The following is a 25,688-nucleotide window of genomic DNA, read 5'->3' as shown; positions in this document are numbered from 1 at the left end:
AGCACAAAGACAAACATCACGTCATTATTCTCTTTTTACGAGCCTTCCACCAATAATTGCACATGTGCTCGTTGAATGTCGAAGGCTTTGGCCATGAATAATTCATATTTTTACATATATGCAGGAATTAAAATTGCATGCATTTTGCATCTTGTAACCAACAATCTGCTCCAATGATATTAAACTTTGTATCTGGCTAACTCTTTAGAAGTGGGGAATAACCTTTGAGGTTTGCTTGTTGCAACACATTTTATAGAATTTGCATCCATTCATTTAGGACCTCAAAATGTATAATAATGTTTGGGATGCTCCTTCACAACATCAGTAGGATTAGAGATGTACAGTGCTCAGACCCCTTTGAAATTGTATCATTTTTCCACTTTTCAAACACAAACCTTTTTGTATTTCAGGAGGATATCATGTGATTGACAAACAAAAAGTATAACTTAATTGTAAAATGTAAGGAAAAGCATATCTTTTCTAATAAAAAGTAAATAAATATTTTTCTTATTTCCAAATAGAGGTTAGAATAGTGTTGGATTTGTGGTGAGTCCCCTGAGTCAACACTTTATATAACCACATCTTGCATTTACAGCTGAAAGTCTCTAAACCTCTGCGAGTTTTGACTGACAATTTACTCCAGTCCTCCTCTCTTCTAAAATGGCTCAAGCCGAGGTAAATATGAATGGAGAGCATCATCCACTTTCAAGTTTTGCTTCTGATTCACAGAATATAGAGTCAAACTTTCCCTTGGCCATTCAAACCCTAAAATATGCTTTGATCTAAACTCTCCCACTATGCCTTTAATTGTGTCTTTAGGATTTAACTTTTTGTGGAAAGTCAACCTTTGCCACTGGTTCAAGTCTTTAGCAGCAGGTTTCCTTTTTAGATTTATTCTGCACTTGGCTCCGTACAATCTATTTTCAAGTCTGACAAGTTTTCCCACACTATGTTGTTTCCACCACCATGTTTCACAGTGAGAGAACCAAAAAAGTTCAGTACTGATCTCATACCACCAACACACAAAAACAGAACTTCTAAAGGCAATCGTTTTTGAGGGACATAAGAATATGAGAAAATCACACAAAGCATTTTGACATACATTGTGCATAATAAAAATAATGTCGATGCGCTTGTCTATCTATAATATTGAGATTAAGCAGATATGAGATGCTTAAATAGCTGGTATGTCCCATTTTGCAGTTTCAACCTCGGTGGTTTGGTTGTGCCTCCCGTGTCAAAGCCGAGCTGTGACAGACTGTTAATGGAATCTGCTTTTTGCATGAAGAAACTGTTAATTAGTGAATAAGAATCTGATCCAATATGCACAGCTGGTGGATCTGGCTAATAGACAGTGTCCTGGAGAGGCAGTGAACGGTAACATAGAAAAGGGGAGGTGGATGCCTGATCTTTGTTACAGAGTTTGGACGAATACAGATTGCCTGGTTTATAGCTCTGCTATGCATAAAATGAAACTTCCAGCACTCTCCGTTTCGTTCAAGCACACCATGTACCCGTGCATTTTTATTGTAACTCTGTTTTGCTTTTTCACTTCATCATAAATAGGAAGATTTCATGCAGAATTAGTAATACAGTGACTCGGATTATGATCACAACTGCTTTAATTTCCAGTTTCCTCAAAAGTGCATCGCAGAGGCTGGTTAGCTTCACGGTGAGGTAGAGTTACAGAGGCGGCACAGACACCGCGTGAAATGGAAGTGCAATAAAGTACAAAACCGATGACAAACATACGCTTCAAAACATTTTAAAACATTTGAGAAAAATGAGAGTTTGTTGTAAGGCGGAGTTGTCAGTAAAACAATAAAATGTTGATCTAGTTTTACACAGCCCTCCGTCTTACACCTCTGTGAAGTTGCTTTGTCTGTAATATGAAGCTTCGTTTTTATAAGTCTTCATGAGAGCCGTAAATCCACGATAGAGACACGAGGATACTTAGGTGTACGTAAACTGTTTTCTTTCCAAATACAGTATGTGGTGAGTCAATGCTTTCAGCGGATCTGTCATTCTTTGGCATTGAGGAGAGTCTTTTTTCGACAGGTCTTCATTGTGCAGAAACAATAGTCACACTCATCAGTTTGACGTCAGTAATAATTAAGCTCTTGCTCTTTTTGTATTGCAGCAGAGACTCACACACAAAATATTAGTCACATAAAATAATGACACAGAGGAAACTGATCTTTTTTATTTATCTCTCTGAATTAAACCCTGAGACCCTTAAAGTAATACAAAAACACCGTTAAACACCGGCACATTGTGTATTTCTCGCTACTCTTTTTTTCTGTCTTGAGCCATCCCCCCCCCCCCCCACTGCTAATCTTTTGCAGAAATTGTGCTTATTTATAACTAATCTGCAAAAGCGAATGTGTTAGAAATGAAACATAATGGTGGCTGGATTACATTTTCTGTCGGTATGAAGAGGAAATACACATACTGAAAATGGGAACTGGCACACATTCACCTAATGCAAAATATATCAGAAAATAATTCTTTGTTGCTTCAGAGAATTACTCATGATAGTGTGTCCTATCACCGATGGGCATTAATTAGGATGTGGGAGAGATAATCACCAAAAAACATCTGGACCAGCTGCAAAACGTTCACAAGGGCTGGTTTGAGATTCTTACGTGATAACTCAGTAAATATAGCTAGTATTATGGTGTTTAGATGTTAGCTAGATATGATTTATTTTTAATTAAATCTAAAAAGCCACAGATATACCGAGAGCTGCTAATCAACAAATTATATCAAAAGAAATTATTTTCCATCCATTATCTATACTCGCTGATCCTTGCCAGGCAGAGGGTGCTGGTGCTTGTCTCCAGCGGTCACTAGTCCATCTCAGGGCGACAGACACACACAGGACAAGCAACCATGCACCCACACACACACACACACACACACACACACACACGCACACACACACACACACACACACACACACAAACTCATACCTACGGACAGTAGACAATGTAGATAGACCAAACAGTCATGTTTTTGGACTATGACAGAGTCCATGCATGCAGAATGACCACAGGGTGGGATCTGAACCTACGCTTCCTTGCTGCAAACAGCTGCTCCACTGTGCAGATTAAAGATTATTATAATACTAATAATTTTGATTTGATACATAAATAACAAACACCCTCCAACATTTAGCAGTGGTTTTCATGTGCAAATTTGTCAAAAATATATGTTTAAGTTGTGTTTTGCATTGATCAGTCAGGCATTACATTATGACCGCTGACAGATGCAATCACTGTTATTTCTTCATCATCTCTGCACCTTTTGGTGAGCAGGATGTGGTAGACTGCAGGTGCACCGTTTTACTTTTAGGCTAATGCTTTAGAAGAAAGAAAGCAAGAAATTTGAGTGAGTTGAGATGAGCAAAATGTTAATGACCAGACAAGTGAGTCAGAGAATCTTCAATACATCATCTACATATGGATAGTTGTAAATCCCTTATAAGATGTTTTCCAGTTTTCCATGTTTTGACAAGTCAAGGGTGTTTTGCCAGCAAAAAGGAGACCAGTACATCATTAGACCTTATCAGTGGCTAAGCTGAAGGTGAGGTGATCTGTTGAGGTAGTCAGCCAACAGTTGGCTCCTGTGGAGGAGGCGTCAATAAGCCTCTTTCTGCCACCTGGCAGGCAGTGTGCAGCAGCAGATGAATTACTCTGTGCTCCATAAAGCAACTGAAAACTACATTCTGACATCGGTAACAGGTCCATGACTGTTAGGCACACTTAATTGAAACTACAGATTTACTTTGATCATAAGCTGTGCATCTTAGCCAGGGGCGTCATTGTTTATTTATTAGTAAACCTTTCCCTAAGGCACTGTTCTTTAAAGGCTTACATGGACTTGAAACAAGATGTATTGCACTGAAGGTATTTTTTTTAGCTGTTCAACATCAGAGACTAGTACATTAAGTGAACATGTTTGTTGCCGGTGAGGTGTGTAAGAAGCAGCTCTAGGAGACAGGATTGTTTTTCTCAGAATCTCCACAGCTTAAAAAAATCGCTTCCTTGCCATAAACATCATGCAGAAAAGAACTAAACGCCAAAGCTCTGACTGGAAAAAAAACAAACAAAAGCCTGCTTACATCCGACCAGAGCACAGGCATGTGGGCATTGAAACGCTCCATCAACCGAGGACTTTATCTCATTCTCCTCTGTGATCATATTGGCCTTTAGGGCCTAAGTATCTCCTCTGCTGAAGCATAGCGGCCAAAACAGCAGCTTCCCAACGGATTAGGACGTCACTGTCAGACAAAAGCCCTGCTCCGCTCTGATGGGCTTATTAGTGGAATGCATGTCATTGCAGGGCTTTGCAGTGATGGCACGAACTGAATCTGACTTTGTGTGTCTCGCTGCATTTCTTTGCAGATTGAATAATACATGCCATCATCACATAATGAGGCTCAGGAACAAATTCAGCATATTTACGACAAAGTTATTTATTATTAACTGTGCTCAAGTGTAAGAGGATAATCTAGCAATCGTGTGGCGATTGCTAGATTTTCAGCTATAATATCAAATTTATGGGGACAAAGTAAACTCAGATATTTGAGGCATTTTCATTTCTTTGGTTACATTTCAAATAACATGATTCAGGAAGTGCAAGAACGGGATTTTATGCTTGCTTCATAGTCTATGATGTCGTTTTTTGTTTTTCAAACTGAGTGACGTGCAGCCCGTGCAATGGTAAAGCAGCACTTGGTTTGAAATTTAAAACAAACAAAATTCTTTTTATAGAAAGGCAGCTCTTGTTTCTTGGCTGTGTTTTCACAGAAACAGTCTGGCATTGTGGGAGTTTGGTTGTCACTTTGGCTCAGTGGTTGTTGGCCGACTTGAAGCTGTCAAATGATTCAGAATAAACACTTCCTTCTTGGTGATCTTTGAATATTTGGCAGGAAATGTAACAGTGCGCAATTTTCTTTAGATCGCTAACATTTATTTTACCATGAGAAGCTTCTTCTTTTTGTTGGTGCTTCATTCAAATGACAAACTCTTAAAAAATAATGAGAAAAAAAAATGTTTCAATCGATGATTTTAGAAAAACAGAGGCTTTGGAAGAGAGGTCTCAGCACTCACTGACATTAAGAGAGGAGGTTTTATTAGCATCCACTTCAAAAAAATATTTATATGAATAAGAATCATTAATACCTTGCTTCCCCTACAGTTTACTTCAAACAAGTTATTTAAATTATATAGACACAAAGCCTTATTTAGTCGTCAGGGAACTCTATTCTGGAGTAGGGGTATAACGCTGTCATCCGCCTGTGTGGTAGTGCTCACAGCAGCAGGGGACTGAGCGAAGAGGAAACTGGAGCACCTCCTCACAGTAAGGGGAGCCAGTACAGTATCTGTGCTGATTTCGCTATTCCCCCATTTCCCCTTTTCTCCCCCCGTCCCTCCAACTCTCCACTCTCTGCAGACAGCTGATGTTTATCTGCTCTGCCCATCTGGGCCTTGTGACTGAACATCTGGTAAAGCTGCCACTCTGTATGCAGTGTTCTGCGACTAATGACAGTAAAGGGGCAACTCTGTCCACCCCTTCAAAATAGTCAGAGAGGCCGAAAGGACTTCATCCTAAGTTGTCAATGCTTGTTATGTGGGACTACTTCCACACTTCCAGAATACAGTTCCTTCAGATGCATTGTCTATGGCTATTGATTAGGTTCCTTGAATGCATTTTGCAAACACTCATATCCCTGTATAAAATACTGCACAAAAACAAGGATATGCTCAAGTATCTCCTTTCTAATACTGCAGTTTTTGTAGTATTATCTTCAGCCCAGCCATGTTTCCATGGATTTTTTGAGCAAAACAAAAAAACAAAAAAACAATTGATAAGGTCATCACGACTCAGAGACGCCATATACAGTGGACAAAGGCACATTTGGGAAATTGGACAAAATAATGTGTCCAGTTTCTGTAAATGTTACAGCAATTGCCTAATAAAGTTGTGTGATCTTATGCTATATGTAAAAGCACTGTCTTCACTATTGAAGATTTATTCACCTTAGACTACCAAATGCTTAAAGTTGCTCCCATTGATGGTAGGCCGACCAGATTAATTAATCAGATTAATTCAGCGTATAGTTCATTACACCACTTAGACTTTGTATAGAAAATTGAACTTTGAGCCCGATTACCCACCGTAAACACTCTCTTTAAATATATTTTAGAAAAGACGCATTCTCTCACTGCATGTTAAACCGCTGCCGCGAGACACCACGACTATTTTTTTTTCACTTCTTTAGTATCAATTAATAAAAAGCTTTATATAACCACCAATATCGTGCAGTTGAACCGTCTTGGAATGCTGAGGCTCCACCGTTACTTGTCGACATGCACTCAACACACCAGTACACCCATTGCTTGTTAGCACAAATAGCGAATCAGTCAAAAACACTGCAGCATTTCAAAAGCATTTCGTGAATGCAGAGGACTTGAAGTTCAAACAAAGCATCAAAACGGGGAAGAAAAAGGGATTTCAGTCATTTTGAATGTGGCAAGGTTGTTGGTGCCAGATGGGCTGGTTTGATTGCTTCAGAGAATGTTGACACTTGGATTTTCACACTATCTCTTAGGTTTACAAGAGAATATAATGTAATTGACATTATTGTGTGAATTTTTTTTTAAAAAATGCCTTGTTGATGCAGAAAGTTAGATGAGAATGAGCAGAGTGATTTAACAGCAACAGTATCTCTGATAATAACAAAAGTAATTGGAATACCATCTATGTGTCAAGCCTAGAACAGGTTGAGCTAGAGTAGTAGAAAAATACTCCATGAATTACTAGTGTTACTAAGAATAGAAAAACAAAAGAGAATAATTTTTCACAAGATTACCAAAACTGGTTCAATGCATCCTGATGTGAGATGCAATGTGCAGATGTTACGGGTAGAATCTGCTGTAAACGGCATGAACAGATGAATGATCAGATTGGAGGTTTCTAGGTTTATTTCATGCCCCTTGTTATCAGTCGAGCATCGTTTTAATACCTCAGTCTACCTGCGTATTGTTGCTGCTCCACCTTCTTATAGATTACACTTGCAGGAAAATAGATGATGTCACACACCTCAAATCGTCCAAGATGGTTTTTGTCAACATGACAATGAGTTTACCATACTTCAGCGTCATCCACACCCACCAGATCTAAAATCAGCACAGCACTGCTCTATCCTCTCAATATGGACGAAACATCTCTGAGGAATGTCTCAGACACTGTTAGATTCATGGAATGAAGACTTGAGATGGTTCGCCCTTGTATTTACAGGGTGCAACTAATAAACTAGCAAGTGGGTGTAGTTCAACATATGCAATGATCGAGGCCTTTTTCATTCTTACTGCACCTATCAAATGCATGCTTCTTTAAATTTTGATTAAAAACCCGAAGTTGCTCCATGATCATTACACTCAGTTTCTCTCATATTTCTCAGTTTACTTTTAGTCTTTTAATTTCCAACATGTGCGCGAATCTCTAGGTGATATGCATATCCTGTCCTTGTCTTCAATGCTTCTGATGGAATGAGATGCTTCGCAGGGACTGCTAGGCTTTCATCCATTATGAATGCTTTGTTTTAGGAGAGTGATTTTGCAGGAGTGATATAAATATCTCCTTTTGGTTGTGAGCAGCAGCTCACGAAAGGATACTTTGTTGAGGAAAAGTCTGTGCCTTTTTTTCTTGAATTCAGTGTCCAAAGTTGAAGAAAGCGCCGCAAATCTTTTTATGCCTCCACTTCAAAGGTCTGGTTGAACAAACACACTCAAGGTTATATATATATAAAAAAAACAAAAAAACTTGCAATTAGGAAGTCCTTACAGCCAGTCAGAGTCTTTCTATCTTTATTAAAATAATTGCCAAATATCACAACTCCAAAGTGATGCGTTTGACAACTGGTGCAATTTAGTGCAACATCCTGAACGAAATTCTGCCCCTTGTGTCCTCTAGTACCGGTCACACCGCAGCAGGGGGATTGCATGTTAGCACACAGAGGTGAAGCCTGGTAGATGTGTGTTTGTGTCAATTAGGAAAGAAATGGATAGACACAGACTTTTCCCCTTTATATCCAGATCCGTCATTGCTTTAGTGCTTTAGATGTACACGTAAACATGCATATTTAAGGTGCTGTTTGCATATTTGAATGTGTATACGCCTTGCAACAGTATTCTCGCACTTCTTACAAACCACAGACATTAATGTATCATTGCAATTTTATGTAATACACGAACTGAAGCAGCACATTGCAAGAGCATTTAGCTGTAAACTATGGGGAGGGACTCCACAGGAAACATGTGACCTCCATTTGTTACAGAAATACAAGGATTGTTGTCTCAATCATTACTATTTGAGAGCTCTGATTTCCAGACTGCTTTTTGTGTCACAGCTTTATACAACTGAAATGTTATTTACACTTCAATTATGTATATTATACTCATATAACATAGATAATGAAAGAAAAAAAAAATATCTGAGTCTGCTATTTAGACTCATATTTTGCAAGTTTCTGAATAACATCAGTTACAAACATAAAAAAATGTTTTTTTAAATAACTTTTTTTACATGCTTTTTCTTTTTCAACATTTTTGGATCTACGGGTGTCCGACAATGTTAATTTCTGAAAGAAACAAAAGATGTACTACAAACACACATTTAGGTTGCTGTAAATGTATTTCTGGGTCACATGACAAGTTTGGATGACATTCTTCCTGTGGATATTCTGCCTGTGCTCTGCAGCTAGACCTCTTTCCATAAATGTGAAGTGTAAATAAAGCCATACATGGTTTTTCAATTAAAAAAAGTCAAGTAAACCTGGGACTTGTACTTAGACCCTGAAGTGAATGTTTTTTGAAACCAACATTTGCTGGTGTAACTTGAACAAGTCTTTCAGGACTCTATCGGTTTGCACATCTAGAGACTTAATTTTTACCAATTTTTACTGGCAAAATAGCTCGAGCTCTCTCAGACAGTAGTGAGAGCATCTTTGAAGAATTTTCCTGATTAAATTTAAGCCTATATTTAGGCAGGATTTTCTTAAACAGAAGAATATATTTTCATCTAAACGGATTGAAGTTTGGGGTTGTGATACAGCAACGTCTAAGGGGTTTGAAAATGCTTGCAAAATATTGTAATTATGAAGAACTTGGGACTCATCACCACAAGTCGTCACAAGTAGAAAATGTACTTGTGTCTAACAGAAGATTATGTACACAGATGAATTAATGTTTTCTAAATTATCAGTGTTATGTGCTTTTAATTTTATGCTGTACTTCATAATCTTTCGGTAAAAGACTCTGGAGACAAATCAGTGTGCAGTTATGACGCTTGTGGATGTGTGCCAAGCAACAAATCATTTACGCTCAAGAAACACAGAAATAATTCAGTGCACTGCATTGAAAGCAGCCAAGGCATGGGTACAATATAGAGCAGAGTTCCTGTGCAGTGCTCTGGGTATTATTTCTGCTTTAAATTAAAAATTCAAAAAAAAAAAAAAAAAAAAAAAGACTCAGGCATTTGCTGCCTCATGCCAGTGCACTGTGTAGTTCTGAATATGATGGCAATTGAAAAAGAGAGCATGACAGAGCAGCTTGTCTCACACCCACTTTGCAAGCAAACACATCTTAACAGAAACAATGTGGATGAGATTCCAGTTTCTCTCTCTCTCTCTTCTACCTATTCCCATAATTTGACTGTGTTTGCTGTTTTCTTCATCGTGTTCCCCCTCTGTCTTTGCAGGAGCCCAAAGTGGACGCCACTGTGACGTCCTATCAGCTTGGCACACCAAGAGGAAAGCCAAACATAATTGTGTGCTCCGGGAAAAAAACCAGAGAAGAGAAGCAAGCTTCCCATCTTTGTTCTTGCCTTATGAGAGCAGTCTCTGCGGACTCCGCTTCAGCACACTCTGCACTGTTTAGTTGCTTGCGTGTATCCTCCACTCTCAGGTGCAAGCACAGACTAAAACACAAAGAGGGAAGAAAAGGAAGTAGATAAACAGAGCGAAGCGACATAATTAGAGCTACTGACTTTGTGTCAGAGCAAGAAACCATGAGGCGAGACTTTTGAAGACAACTGCACCCTGAAAAGCATTGCAGCTAACCTACAGGACATTTTTATGTGTGTGTGGGGTGTATGTGTGAACGCCTCTGTCACTTTCAAAGGAATTGAATTTGTATTTGAATGCAGATTTAGCCTTTCATTATGACTCTACAAGGAGGCTTTGAGACACTGCAGAACGGTTGCCACAGAAAGGTTCTCCGCTGGCTCTTGCTTCTGTGTTGTTGCCGTCTGATCACCTCCGCAGCGAAGCCCAAAATGCCAGGCCACACACACCTCAACTCAATACGCATCGACGGAGACATATCTCTGGGTGGACTTTTCCCTGTCCATGCAAGAGGGAATGACGGCAAAGCCTGCGGAGAGCTAAAGAAGGAGAAAGGGATCCATAGGCTGGAGGCCATGTTGTTTGCCCTGGATCGTATTAATAACGACAACGAGCTGCTGCCTAATATCACTCTGGGGGCCCGCATCCTAGACACGTGCTCTCGGGACACCCATGCTCTGGAACAGTCGCTGACATTTGTCCAGGCATTGATTGAGAAGGACTCGACTGATGTCAAGTGTCTCAGCGGAGGGCCACCCATCATCACTAAGCCCGAGAGAGTGGTTGGAGTGATTGGTGCCTCCGCCAGCTCCGTGTCAATCATGGTAGCCAACATTTTGCGGCTGTTTAAGGTCAGTTTTCTGTCGTTTAAGCCTTTTGCTTTTCCTGCATTTTCTTGTGGTATTTTCAGTGCTGAATTGCTTCACACATCTACATACGTAATTTACAGTGTGTTTTCACAACTTTATGAAAGCCTGGCTTTCATATAGGAATTAGCTGGTAGCTGGAATTAGGCTTTTTTTTTTTTTATCTGATTGGTGACCACCCAGTTAGTGTGTCTATAAAGATCAGCAAGATCTTTTTTTTTTTTTTTAGGAAATCTGAGGAAGTATATTTAAAATTAATCCATAACATGTTTTTGAACAATACTCTTTCAATATATTGATACATTAAAATTATAACGGTATAATTTTTAAAGGTACATCTTTAGTTTAAAAAAAAAACAATATGTTTTAATACGTTTAATGTCAATATGTAGGTTTGAAATTGAATTTTCTGACAAAAAAATAATCTTTCAAGTCGCACTCTAAGCAGATATGCTTCACCCTGTATCTCAGATGTAGCATGTGTTACTACATTATTTGGGAGCTTGTCATTGTCACAGACAGGAGGTGTTTTCGTGGCAAAAATACATTTTTATTAGAAACGGGTGAATTCAATGGATGTCTGAGTGACACATTGTGAAGTAAGAACAATACAGTGAGTACTTTTACTACTAAAATAATTTTAGCAGGAAATATTGGTGAGGAAAAGAAATACCCTGAATCTTTTCATTAAGACAGATCAAAAGGGTGTCAAAAGTCAACACCAACAAAAGTTTACCAGGTAAGAAAATGGGTCCTTTTACACTTTGATGTGTTTTATGTCAATGCAAAATGTCTGCTGATGTCTATAGATGTTTTATTCAACCCTACCACGGTCTTGGTGTGACACGCAGGGGGAGCATGTCACAATGAAGGAGTGAGGTGGGAGTCCTCAAATCATGTGAGAAAAAATCACACTTGTAAAAGCTTCTTGGCATGTTTACTTCTTCTGGGTTTTTAGTTTTGGTTATTTGTTGTCTGTGTTTTTGCCTGATCTAAGGTTTGATTAAATCAGCCTTGTTTCTATTTCAGTTTAGTTAGACTTGTCCTAGTTATTTTGTTCAGATCACCACTATTATTTATTTCTTGTTTATTTATTCTTGCGGTTAGATTTATTTTTGTCTAGCCCCCTTGTTAGTGTTTTCTCCTCCTCCATCTCTCTGTCCCTCAGTTTGCCTTCTGCTCTTCCCTCATACCTGAGTTCAGTTTGTAATTAGTCTGTCCATTGTTCCACCAACCCTGCCACCTAGTATTTAACCTCCTCTTTTATTCATTTCATGCTGGTTCCTTCTGCTTGCCTCATGTTTCCCATTCTGTTTATTCCCTGGCTTCTGGTGTCGTCGTCCCAGTTTTGGAAGTTGAGCTTTGAATTCCTTATTAAAACGTATTTTATCATTTACTTCTGAATTCCAGCTTGCATTTTGGTCCAACTTCTTACCCACAAATCATTACATTTCTGTTTAAATGTGCATCAGGATTTGTATTGCTCTTACATCACCACAGATTCAGCATTAACATGAAGTGACTTTTTAGAGTCAGCCACATGTAAGAAAACTGTGGACAGACTGAGTCTGGGATTTGTGCAAATATTGGGTGTGCCTGTATTTGTTCTTGGAACAGTGCTTTGACAGTTACTGTACTGCAGTTTAACCCTCATTAGAAAAACTTGGATTGATTATATGCAGGAAACTGTGACCCATTGCACTATAATATATGCTATTCTGATGGTACAGTTGGTGAAAAGCCATGCAGATCTGGGTAACAATGCTAGAATCAAAGCAGAAATTACAGATTTCTTGCGCTTTAAATTACAGTTCTTGTCACAATAATCATCATTATAGTGAAATACAGGTAGAATGGGAAAGCTTTTACATTTGTGCATTGGATAGTAATTTGAATTTGGGGTAAAGGGCAATTTTCTGTCTGAGGTCTACCAAATGTGATATTGTTACTGTTTGGCTAATTTTTGATGTGTTTTTTATGCTTGTTGTTTGGCTCCCCCCCTACCCCCCCTACCCCCCCACATTTCTCCATTTTGGTCAATGAATCTAATGCAACTGTGTATAAGCAAACTTAGCAAATGACATAATCAACTTTTTTGATTCATTTTCATCCGAAACATAAAAAAAAACAACCCCCCCACCCCAAAAAAATAAAAAACAAAAACAAAAACAAACAAACTGGTGAACATTGTTTATCCACAATGAATGTCTTTGAGTGCTCAAGATCAGTAAAAAGGATCACTTTTTGGTTGAGAATCTAGTGAAAAAGCCCAAACAAGAGAGAATACTCAAAGCTTCTACAGGTGAGCAACAACAAACAGCACAATGTGTACCATTTGCTCTATTCATGCAAGCTTCTACTTCCCAAAGGGCCCTATAGAGGAAAGACCTGAATCACCTGCTGTGACATTGATTCAATTCTGTTGCCATTCAAGGGCCAACTTACAGCTCAAGAGAGAGCAGGAAGGTGAATTGCTACAGGTGCATTGCAGAAAAGCCCGACTGATATGCCACATGTAGGCGAGAATGAGTTCTGCGCCCTCACATCCTTATTGCTTATTCCGAAATCACAGGATGAACTATTTATGCTTGCCTTTTTTCTAGCAGCATGCTCAAGCTCGTCACGCAATCCCTGCCATCATGGGAATGCACAGTCTAATTATCTTCAACAAGAAGCAAAAAAGAAGTTGGCGGTATATCACACATGGGAACTGTCACTTAGTGCAGAGCTGTGCGAGGAAAAATAGTTCAGTCTGTGATACATGTCAAGTCTTCTCTACATATAATCACACCCCACTGAAAGTTTCTTTTTACTCAGGCATCTAAAAATCTGCCTATAAGACTCTTTGTACAAAAACACTGAAAAGCAACAACGCAGTTGCATCACCAGTGTTCTTTTAAAGGTGGTGACAAGGGGCAAGACTGACCACAAAAATAGCCCCGACACAGATTTCAGAAACTCTAAAACCCTGTGACAAGGTAGACACACAATCTCAGAATACACCTCAGGCCTTTAGAGTTAAATATTCTACATAATGGACAGTATATGGTGGCAAGGCTTTTTAAGCAGGAGGGTTGGGCTAACTTCTCTCCTCCCAAAAATAATCCCCGAATGAAAAACGAAACATATAAACTGCACAAAAATCCAATTCAAACACCAATATATTATACTATTAAAATGGAAAGGCCAAGTTTTATTTAGTGAAGTTTAAAAATGTTAAATCCCTGTATTGCATTTGACAATGGGCAAGAGTAACACGTCAAAATACCATTTAATTCTTGCTGTAAGTTAGCTGAAAGGCTTGATCGGATGTGACAAATAAATCTGAAAATAAGCTGCTAATTCAGACACAGTCTGACAAAAGATTTGACAGAAGCGTCATAAACGTCCATCATCAGAGCTTTAGAGAACACAATTCACTTTACCCACCACCACAGACAAAAAAGGAAGAACTTTTGGTTATAAAAATGGTGATGCTTTGGTTTTATGATACTTACATCATGTTTCTGGTATATTAAATACACACTACAGAGACCATGTAACCCTTAAAAGCCTCTACTCCTCATCTTATATGCTGCACCCGACAGGCAGAACAATTTCCTCTGAATCACACTGATAGGAAAACAAGAAGCCATGGAAATGTGATTTGTATGGACCCCAGGAAGTAGCCCCAAGTGAAAGGAATAACTCAGGGCTTATATTTTAAATAATCTCAACACTTGACTCCACCATCACAAGATGATGTTGGATATTCATGAAAATCTACTTTAAAAGAAATGTTAGAGCCTATTGTTGAATAAAATTCATTCAGTATTCACAGCATGGCTAATGTTGCTATCCATCATCCTGTTTTCCCTGCATTAAATTTGCATTTACTTGACTGCGTTATGTGAAATCTTATTTGGTATAATTACACTAATATTTTGTCAGATCAGGTAAATCTTGCTAAAAGCGAGGATCTAAGACCAATAGATAATTTGCTGATTTTTTTTTTTTCTTCCTTGAAACCCAAACAGTACTGCAAGTGTGTGGCAACGCTTCAGGAAAAAGCATCCATTTGAAAGACTAAATAATTACAAAAATAAGAAACGCCAAGATATTTTGCTATTGTACCATTGTTAAAATGCAAATAAGACAGATCTTATCATGATTTGGTCATTAAGTTGGCCAGGTTTTCATTTTCCCTGCTGATGGAAATGCAGAAACTCCAGGGAGGAAAATTATACTCATTTTCTGGCACTTTTCCAGAGGCATAGGGAGAAATGGAGGTAATCACTGAAAAGGTTGACAAACAGATGATATACAGTCTTGTTTTTTTAAAAAAAATTAATTTCGCCCTGTAGAACAGTAGAGTGTTTAAGCTAGTAGGAAGGATAATAAAGGCGGGGGGGTTCTGTGAAAACTCTGATCTTGTAAGTCAAAATGTTGTCTATGAACCACGTAAACAACATTTTGTTGACTAAAGAGCTGAAAAAGTCCCAACAGAAACTTAATGGGATATATTTCTGTCAATCCCTAATTATAGGTTAAAGATGCTATGTACTTTTATGGCAGCATCGAAACAGAGGTACATCCCAATTCAGAAAGTTAGAAGATTACTTAAATAATTTTTAATGCAGAAATGTCTATCTATTGCTACCTATGTCCATGGAGAGAACATTATATGCTCTCAATCCTTTGTTGTGGCTCTTAATTACCTCACCATTGCAGTGTGGTTTCTAACACTGCCGAGGTGTTAAGGAAACCCAGGTTGCTAATAGCAGTTTCCAGGCTTAACTCCATTGTTGGGTCTGGTGTCTCTCATTGCCTTTTGACAATACTGAATTGGTTTATTATTATTATTTTTTTTTCTTTTTTGTGATTTGGTAAGTTTAGCTCAGTGATAATATAGTAATTAACACCTGGTACTTCATATAGTGTGAGAAGGTGAAAAGTCCTGTATGAAAATGAAATCAGATAAAAAGTTCTCTATTTCCTAATAGAAAGCTGCAGGGATGTAGGGCTTGAAAAAAAAAAAAAAAAGAACCAATAGAAGCAGATAACCTGACTTTCCAAATCATTGGAAACTTCACAGAGGATTGCAAGCGATTTGGATCCCGATCCCTTTTCTAGTTAGCTGAAGAAAATATGCTACTAATATCATAACTGGTTCAGAATTGGCTTAACAAAAGGATTACAACCATTGTAGGTCATGTCTTTCCAATCAAACTTTCTATTACTGAGCAGAGTACAGCACCCCGTTAACAGCCAGCTTCTTTAAAATGGTGACCTTTTGTGACATATCCTCCTGCCAACGACTCCACTAAACAACTCTTTTGGACTTCCTAGGCCAAGACATAAAATTATATTTCTATATTCAAAATCCCCTTTAATTGGTCTTATGTAATGTTTTAATCTTCTGAGCAACTGAATTTTGAGTTTCCATTAGCTGTAAGCCATAATTGTAAAAATGATTGGAAACGGTGGCTCCAAACATATCACTGTATGAAGTGAATCAATAATATCAACTTATGAATTGAATAACCTCGTTTTGTTGTTCTGATTAATTAAGATGCGTCTCTGTGAGCTGGTTAGAAGCTGCTGCTGAATTTATATATATTTCAGCATATGTGTTGTTTCTGTCCTGTTCACTTACCTTATGTATTTTTTTCCATCATGTTTTCATATTTACCTGATTTACCATAACATATCGCCTGCATAATTTTGCCATCTTAACATTTGTAAAAGGTTTTCAGCTCCTTCCTCCTGGGTTTTACCTTATCTTCCACACAGCGTTTGTGTGGCTCAGGGAGAAATGTTTGCTCAGCAGTTCAGAGCAGCCAGGATTCCATCCCCATGGTGTGCCATGAATATTTTACTAGACTATTACGTAATATATGCCAAGGGATTGGGGTTGAAGGCTTCTGCTCTGCGTTGCCTCGTCACTGGGTCTGGGTGATGATCTGTCTTCATCAGCTGGACCCTAGCACTGCTTTGTAAGTGAAGACGAAGTGCATCAGCACTTTGAGCTAATGAGTGCTTGGTTGATTATGATACTCGAGACAGAAAGCATAATTAAAGCCTTGGGCTTTTGATTGTATCGCTTATCCATCTCTGAAAACAACTACACATGACTGGCCTGAGCTGGGTTATTGCTGCTGCAGGGAGAAAACTGCAGAAGGTGTGCGCAATGTTACAGGTATCAAAGCCGACTTGCTGAGGCAATCACAAGCTTTCAGACAAAGAAAGGAGTAGCTTGGGTAACTACCACACAGCTGCTTTCTAAATTAGGTACAAGAAGGTCCGGTCAGTTGGCGAAACGGGGAAAAGAGACGTTGGAACTGCAGAAAGATTGAAGAAAGATAGGAAGAGTGAAATAGAAAAAAAAAAGACAGTAACTGATTGTCTGGTGTGCTGTCTGTGAAGCAGAGACCTCGCAGCAGAGGAAGAACCCCCTCAGGCAAAATGTCCATCTCCCCCTCAGCCTTTCACCATGTTGAGACAGATCTTTTATAGGATTATTGCAACAATCTACGGAGAAGACATATTGAAAGCCTCACAGGAACTCAAAATAGGCTCACATATGGTTTTTGTATTCAGTTGTTAATGATCCATCCACTCATCCAGCCATAAAGGCAATCCTGTGCATTAGTTACTTAGAATGTTGCTCAAATTAGTGGTATTCTCTGGAAGAGTACCAGAAGACCGTTGCCCAGATAGAGGAGTTATAGAACTGAAGAAACATTCCGTTTTGCTTGGCTCAGTCTTTACAGGTGACCTGAAATTGTTCTTCTTTTGGCTTGCTTTCCCCCCCACCAACTCCCAAAGGAAATATTTTGTTCTGTTTCTACCAAAAGATTTATTGCACCAACCATTTAGTTACTAGATCTACTGTTTGTTGGGCAAGAAAAAAAGTACACTCTCTTTGGACAGGGTTTGTTTTGTTTTTGTTTTGTTTTTTTGTATTTTACTCCAGTGTTTAGAAATCCTTTCTTTGATAGATTACTGCTGTGAGCTACAGTTTAAGACATGATGTACGACCCTAAATGGTTAAGAATAACTTACATGCTACTGATGGAATCAAAGGTTTATTTTTAAACCTTATTGAATGAACAGCATGCCGAAGACCAAGTAGTATGCAGCCCAGTCAGAACAGCAGCCAAAGAGGCTCCTGCTGGTAATTCTGGAGAATTTGTCTCTCAGCCATGCATTCACAAATGTTGCCTGAAACAAACTGAACTTTTTGGTCTGGGGAGAAAAATATTGTGTTGCAGAACATTTAAAATAAACATCGCCTTTTACATACGTTCTACTGGGTGGAATATGGTGGTGGCAGCTTAAATCTTTGATGTTTTGGTTCAGCCTTGACAGGAACGCTGGTTTGGTTTGATAGAAACATGGATGGAGCTAAATAAAGAATGACCTAATTAGAAAATCTGCTAGACGTGACAATAGCTATTTAGTTCAGGCAATCTTCATCCAATCTGATTGAGAGTGAGCTATATTGCAAAAATTAATCTGCAAAAAAAAGTAATTGTCTCAAAAACCATGTTTTCACTATTTTTGTTCATAAACATATTTGAACCCAATGTGTAATTTTTCTTCAACTTTACAAATATGCTCTGTCTATAACGTAAAAAATGTATGTAAGATGACACCGTGTGAAATAATTCAAATGGTGTGAATATTTTTGTAAGGACATGTATAGTGACCTATGATCAGATAACTTTTCACTGAAAATAACAGTATCACATGTATTGGCCACATGCAACTGTAACTCCTGCTTGTTAGTGCTCCATCACACATGGACAGTTCCCAAGGTGTGTGCCATCACCCTCACAGAGCCTTGTTTCCTCAGACCCGGGTGGTAATTGAAGAGAGGTGGGTTTGTAAGAAGGAATTGGGTCCAACTGAGCTCACTCCATTCCTGCCCCAAGTGTAATTTATTGCATACAGCTCATTCTAGCTGCACATTGGCCTTAAACTCATCCATGCCCAACAAATCGCATGGACTGAGTTCCCTGCTTCTGAATAGGCAAATGACTGGAGAAAAAGACAGAGACGCATCAAATGTCTAGATAACGAGCACTGAGCATTTGTTGTTGCCGTTTACAGACCAGTGACTACATGGTTGTATCGGTGTCCCTTGACGTGACTTCTACAAGCACGGAGAGGCTTAAGCTGTATTTCTCGACCCCATATTGCCGCCGTCCCCTGCCTGCCGTGGTTCAGCAAAAGAGAAGCGGCTCCTTCACCTTAGGATTAGTTCTGACTCATCTCACTTTGCCCACCTGAAACCGTAGCCAATTCCCTGGACAGTTATGAGTTAAGGTTGTCCAGATCATTGCCTTTCATTTCTGAAAGTGTTTTACTCTTACCTCCCCCCATCCCCCCACCCTGCCAATGCTCTGCTCTGTGCATATTTCTCTTTGGACAATTTAAATGGCTGCTGGTGGTAATCACCAGGCGTGGTGACAAAAAGCCACTGTGCGGCTGTGAATCTTTTTTTTTTTTTTATCAAGGTTAGGTTTCACTTGAATTAATTATTGCCATTTAATTAGTAAGTAGGCCTGTTGAGGAACTGCTGCTAGGAGGAAGACAGGGACGCTTTTCCCCATTTTGAAAGATGTGATTTCATTGCCTGCGATTGTTGGTGTTCCAAAAGCCGAGAGCAACAACAAAAAGCAGAAAATAAACACCGACAGGGTTAGCTTATGTTATCTATGTTGGAGCTGTCACTTTCCCCCCATCTCCCAATTCCTTACAACTAGACGTGCCTCTGGGTCCCCTTCGCCGACTCCTCTATTAAAGTTTACAAAGCTCCCATCTTCACAAGAACAAACAGCAAAGAGCAAGCTATCAAATGGTTTTCCTGGAAAGTGCATTGGATAAAAGGCTTGGAGCTGTCTCACCTGCAAAATCTCTCCATCAACTCGGCAATCCATCTGTGTCCTGCCGTGTGAGGCTGTGCTGCTCAGAATCTACTTGGATGCTAACAAAGGTTTGAAGACTCAAAGATGAGGAGAGAGGAATCCCAGGGTGGCTCAAACAGTTTTAGGTTTACACTAATCGATGGTGCCATGACAGCTTTTTTATTGATTGCGGGGCAGTAATTTTTTTTTTTTTACTTTGGGCGGTCAAAGTGACGGTGTCAGCTACTGGGAAAAAATGAGCAAAGAAACAGCTCTGATATTTTTTAATTTCACTCCAACAGCTTCCGTGCACTTTTCTTGACAAATAAACATAAAACATATGGGCGAGAAAAGGTCAATATAATAAAATTTTCATAGAGGCATCATAAAGTAGCGCAAGAACATAAAAGAGCCGTGGCGTCAGCTGAATACCAAGCAGCATCTTCTTCAGCCGGCACTACAGGAAGAGGGGATAGAGGGACTTTCGCCGCCCACAGGGCGAGCAGCTCGGACATTATCCAACCCTCCAGCACAAAACAACATGGAGCCTCTTGTGAGTCACTGCTGTGTCACACAGAGGCCTTTGAGATGTTCCACAAAAACAGGAACTCAATATGCAATTTTGAACTGAAGAGAACCGGGTCAAGAGATAATTTTGTTTTTGCAATGCTTTCAAGCAATAGTCCTAACAAGTGTCCCAGTTTTTGCACAATAATGGCAGAAACATACATCTTCTTCCATTTCATGCACAAAGGGCAGTTGAAATATAACATAGCCATAGAAGATGTAAAATTCAAAATACCACAGAAAACACAGTTTTTTTTTACAAGAACTGGGATTGTGAAAAGGACAAACAATGCAACTGTTTGCAGAATTGTATTTGATATTTTTATGACCTATTTTAAAATATAATATTTTTAAACAGGGAGAGCAATATTGCAATTTTTTAGTTTAGAAGCAAATGCAGGAGCTTTTCTGAAAAAGTGCACTCACCCTTAAATTAGTAAGGAGTTCTTAAAGTACTCAGTACAGTGGTACATTGTTCTGCTTCCGTACACCAACTCCCTGAAGCCTTCTGAAGTGCACCAAAGAACAGTGACGGTACACTTAAACCATTAGGCGTGCTTCCCTTCACAAAGACAAGTGAATGTATCAAATTTTCTGAATTGAATAAATATTCAACTGTTATGCTTTTGATACTTTGATACTGTGATGTTAGTCAGTGAGAAAGTCTCACCAGCTTTTTTATGTACAAAACTTTAAAGTTCCACTTACAAATGCTTATTTTTCACTGTACTGATCATTACCAGCAATTCTTGCTGTACATTCAGAAATATTGCATTGTGGCTCCTAACACAAAGCAATGAAAGCTTCCCCCATTTTAAAATGGAGATCAACTGTAGGTGATGCATTCATCATCTGACTGCGTGTTGTTAAGGAAGAGTTTCTCTCTTAATTCATTTTGGAAAAAGTCTGGCTCTCTCTTCCTCTTGGATCCCAGGTCCTCTCGGCGGGCCGCGTGTAGCCACAAGGAAAACAACAATGCGTGTTGACATCACAGAATTATAGAGTTTAATCCAATAGAAGACAACAGATAAAATTACAACAGAAACTGCAGAACAACAGAGACATACATTCGTTTACCTGACATAAATGGAAAGAAGAAGAAGGAAAGCAAGAAAAGCAAAGACGTCCAAAGACGTTTTTGGAGAATTGCAAGAGCAAATCTAATTTTTTACGTCTGTGTAGAAAGATTTATAGTGAAGGTGTATTCTTATATTTAATTTATTCAAATCAGGCGTATCTTTGCTCATCCAATCCAGGAGCTGTCTCTGATCCTCTCTCAAGCCAGGAACTCCTGCCGTGTTTACGGCTTTTCACAGATGAGTGTGAAAAGCTAGAACTTCTACTGTATTGTTTTCCCACACAGACAAAAGGCAGTTCAAACGATCCTAGCAAACCATCTGCTGTAACTACAGGTAAAATAAAGGTCAAAAAGCCAGAATACGTTACTGATTTTAAAACCACAATTAGGCCATTTGAATCAAGACATGTTAAGTTTTAAAACTAGCTCATTTCTCCATCGTGCAGCACAGCATTCTTATCAACAAGCTGTTTTCAGCCAGCTGATCAAATGACCCCAGCCTCTTCTTCCTAAGTAAACACCAGTGTGGCATTTAGGCACCTCTGTTCTCTGTAAATTACCCAAAGGAAACAGCAGCAGCCTAATGAGGATGTCTTTTTTTTCTGCTGATAAGGCACGTTTGATGTGTGAACAGGCTGCTGCTTTCTTTACATTGTTTTTTCTTTAATAATGAGCCTGGTTTTTTTGGAAAGTCTGGTATATTTATATAGACATACATAGATAAAATATAGCTCCATATATACTACATTGGACTTCTTCCAAATACTTACATAACCAAATTTTGTTTTTTAAGAAAAAAAAAATAAAATTTTTAATGCAATCATCACATATATTATATATATATATATATATATATATATATATATATATATATATATATATATATATATATATATATATATATATATATATAAAAAACTGCCTTACAATTAGAACAGAATAGAATAGAAATATCACTTATTGTCCTGAAATGGGGGAAATTTTACAAAGTGACAAGTATCCTACTAACAATTAATTTTGAGGGACATTTCACATATTAAGAATGAATTATTATTATTATTTATTGAAACAATAAACTCCGTTTAGATGAGTCCAAACCTCTACCAAAGGTGACCAAATGTCTTCTTTTCTTTGGACATGTCCACGTTTTATGTTCTGTCCAGGGCATCCAGGTGGCTTCCTCTGATTGAAGAAAATGTTTTTGTTGTCTTGAGGAGACAAGTAGGCTCACTTAAATTGGCCGATAAGATGCATAGGATACGGCAGCCTTTCTGTTCATAGACAGGACACACAGTGGAAAGTACTGCTGCTCATGTTTACAAAACAAAGAGTGTAGTTTTAAAGCGTCAAAGTGCCTTATATGGGGACTGCTGCTTTTTGCTTTTATTGTAAAATTTAATACAACTTCAGATTGTTTAATTTTTGTTCAGGTTGGCTTAAACAGTGAGCAACTATTTTTACAGGTTTATTTTCTTGTGTGAACAGTGTGCTCTTGTTTACAAATTAAAACATGGTCACCTACACTGTACTCCAGCTGCAACTGTGCTACATATGGGCAACATCAGTTCATAATAAATATTTTTTGATTTATAGTTTTAATATACATATGTGTAAATACATATATAAAATGTACATAACACTTACTAGAATTTCTGGTTATTAGTAGTCAAAATTCATCATCATCTCTCTATGCAGAAACACTTCAATGACTTGTCATTATTGGGGATTTGTGTGTAGAATTTAGAGGAAATTGATGCATTTTTATACAATTTGGAATAAGGCTGTAACATAAAATGTGGAACAAATAAACTTTGTCAATGCCCTGTATGTTTAGCGTGATTCTCCAGTGCCTAATTTCAAGCTTTTTGTATTGCACTCATATAGTGTGATATAATCTCAAGGTGGGGATCTTCACCCTGCTGGGCTCTTACATAAAACCTGGGACATAAATCGAGATCTGGGCCACAGCGTCTGCTGTGTGCCTGCGATAGTTCCAGGTCACAAAACTGCAGTATTACCGAATAATGCATGAGCTGTCCAGAGAAACAGCTCAATCCAGTTGATTGTGTCTGTTTTTTCTCTCATATATGTATATATATATACCTTTGTGAATCTGTAAGATGATTTACTGTTCTCATTATGACAACATGTTGGTGCATCTATATCAGTGACAACCAATGAAAACCCAGAGACCTGTGAAGGTGTAAAATATTAACAGAAACAGAATAGTACTTGGGTAAAAAGTAAAACAGTTCATGGGTGTGGACTTGTTCCAAACACATTCAGATGGCATGTAGGGCTTGTTTGTTATTGAACAATACGGGGGAATGAATGCTACAAATGAGACGTTCAACAAATTAATTCATGCTAAGAATAAAAACGTTTGATCCATGCTGTGAAGTCTCCACTCTGTCAGAAACCTACAAAGCACTGTAGAAGAACAATAACCTGGTTTTGTGGTTTAATCCTTCTGACTGCATTGTATGAAGAGATAACTGTCGTCCCAGGAATGCATTCGTTTTACTGTCTCCAAACAAAACTGGTTGATGTTTATGTCACCTATTCATTATATCTTCAACCCAATGTGCCTAATGAAGTATTACATTTAATAGCTGGAGGGGGGAAAAAAACAAAAAAACATCATGACATATTTTTTTCCTCCAGGGTATATTTGAGACAAAGAAGCTAAAATGTGACTTCTACAGTGAAAATGCATATATTTATCTGAAAAAGTAGTGAGGGATAAGCTTGACTTTTCTGAAATGAAATTCTGTTGGTAAAATGTGTTTGTTATTTTCACACCGCTGTACAAGAACGTAGGTGATGTTTAAAGTGTACCAGGTAAACTTGTAGGACAGCTGAATCCTGTCAATGGTGTATTTTTTTTATGTTCGGTTCTGCTGAAGTCAATAAATTCATACTAGTGAGGATTACTCAGTGTATAATCTTCAATATTTTAAAGCTTAAAAGCACAAATTCTTACAACAAAGTGAGTCTTAACCTCACCAAAGCATGCATCTAGCAACTCGCTTGTTCTCTAACAGTGCTCATTGTGTTAAACAGATTACCTGTGCTGCCAGTGACACACTTGTGTAAAAGCCATTACTATTGACTTGGTGAATGCATTACCTGCCAATGGGCTGTTCTCACAGTTAATCAACTAGTCAGTGTTAATGGAGACATTGGAGTCTGACATAAACACTTTTAGTGATTGTGCAGCTGCAGTTTTAAACCTTTATTTTGCCTGCTGATTTGTTAAATGCTTTAAAAACAACCCTTGCCATCCAAAAATAGTGTTACTGTGTAAATTTGCAGAGAATAAATCTGATAAATCTTTCCTAAGTAGTCCTATAGCAGCATTTTGAACTAATAGAATTTAAATGAATAAAAATGGCTCAGCAATGTATTACAGTGATGGGATGTTCAGCTCTTTTTCAGAGAGCTGGCTGTTGCTGCACAGCTCCCAAGCGGCTCTTAATTTATCATCATCTGTGGCCTCATATTTTAGCTTAACTTGGCAAAATGAATGTTTTGTATGTTAATAAACAATTTTTGCATTAAGTGTTATTAGGCAGCCTTATACTTGCCTAATTGCGTGTATTTGTTCTGTTACAAAAGCAGGCATTTAAGTATTAAAACATGTGCCCCAAAACAATCCAGAATGTGGCTTGTTTGCTAAATTTATGCTCATAAAGTTATCTTAACAATACAAAGATTAAGGTGAATGCAACAAAAAGGCAGCAAAAAACTGGATCAGGCAAACTTTCAAGAAAAGTTTAGTTTTCTGCACACCTGAACTCCATTTATAAGGTCACTAGTTCAAAGGTATTATGAAACCTGAGATGCAGTATGATGAAATTAACCTAAATCGAAGGTGCATTACCAAATAATTCATGCTCCTTGAACATTTTGTCATGTTACAATTGCAAACCTGAATGTACCTCATTGGGACTTTATGTGAACACAGTGAATGTATTTGGCTAGTCAAGAATGAAAAACAAAATATGTTCACAGACATTCTTCGTTCAAAATCAGCCTCTAAATTGTTGCAGCTAGTAGATAATGGTGGCTCTCAGCAGGCTTAATTGCATGTGCACAACACACTTTTAAGAATTTTATCCAACAACCTTTGTAAACTGTTGCCTTTTCTCACCCACTTAACAATTAACAACTACTGTGTGAAGTACGCAACCGCTGGTAGGATTCTGTATCCTGAGGTTTGCCGTTTTAAAGTGGCAAAAGGTGAAGAGCATAAACTGTTCTGAGTATGTTTGCCTGGCACTAGGTGGTTTTATGCATAGGAAGTTTGTTAGCCAGACAAAGGCTCTGATTCAAAAGCAGTCCTGCTGTGATGTGAAGCTGAGTGGAGGAGATAA

General features: G+C 38.3%; 1 protein-coding gene across 2 annotated transcripts in view; it reads left to right on the top strand.

Moving 5' to 3' along the window:
* Positions 1-25,688, top strand: part of grm4 (glutamate receptor, metabotropic 4) — a 180,188-nt gene that overhangs the window by 48,309 nt on the left and 106,191 nt on the right. For both annotated transcript variants that reach the window (XM_015015064.1, XM_015015059.1), the window contains exon 2: positions 9,766-10,761. In XM_015015064.1, coding sequence (XP_014870550.1) covers positions 10,228-10,761 — 534 coding nt within the window. In that variant the 5' untranslated portion in view covers positions 9,766-10,227. The remainder of the gene's footprint in view (positions 1-9,765; positions 10,762-25,688) is intronic.

Source organism: Poecilia latipinna, unplaced genomic scaffold (genome assembly GCF_001443285.1).
Source record: "Poecilia latipinna isolate Pla-1442-1.1 unplaced genomic scaffold, P_latipinna-1.0 Scaffold70, whole genome shotgun sequence".
Classification (NCBI taxonomy): Eukaryota; Metazoa; Chordata; class Actinopteri; order Cyprinodontiformes; family Poeciliidae; genus Poecilia; species Poecilia latipinna.
The sequence above is the reverse complement of the archived record's forward strand: the minus strand, read 5'-3'. Positions and strand labels throughout refer to the sequence as shown.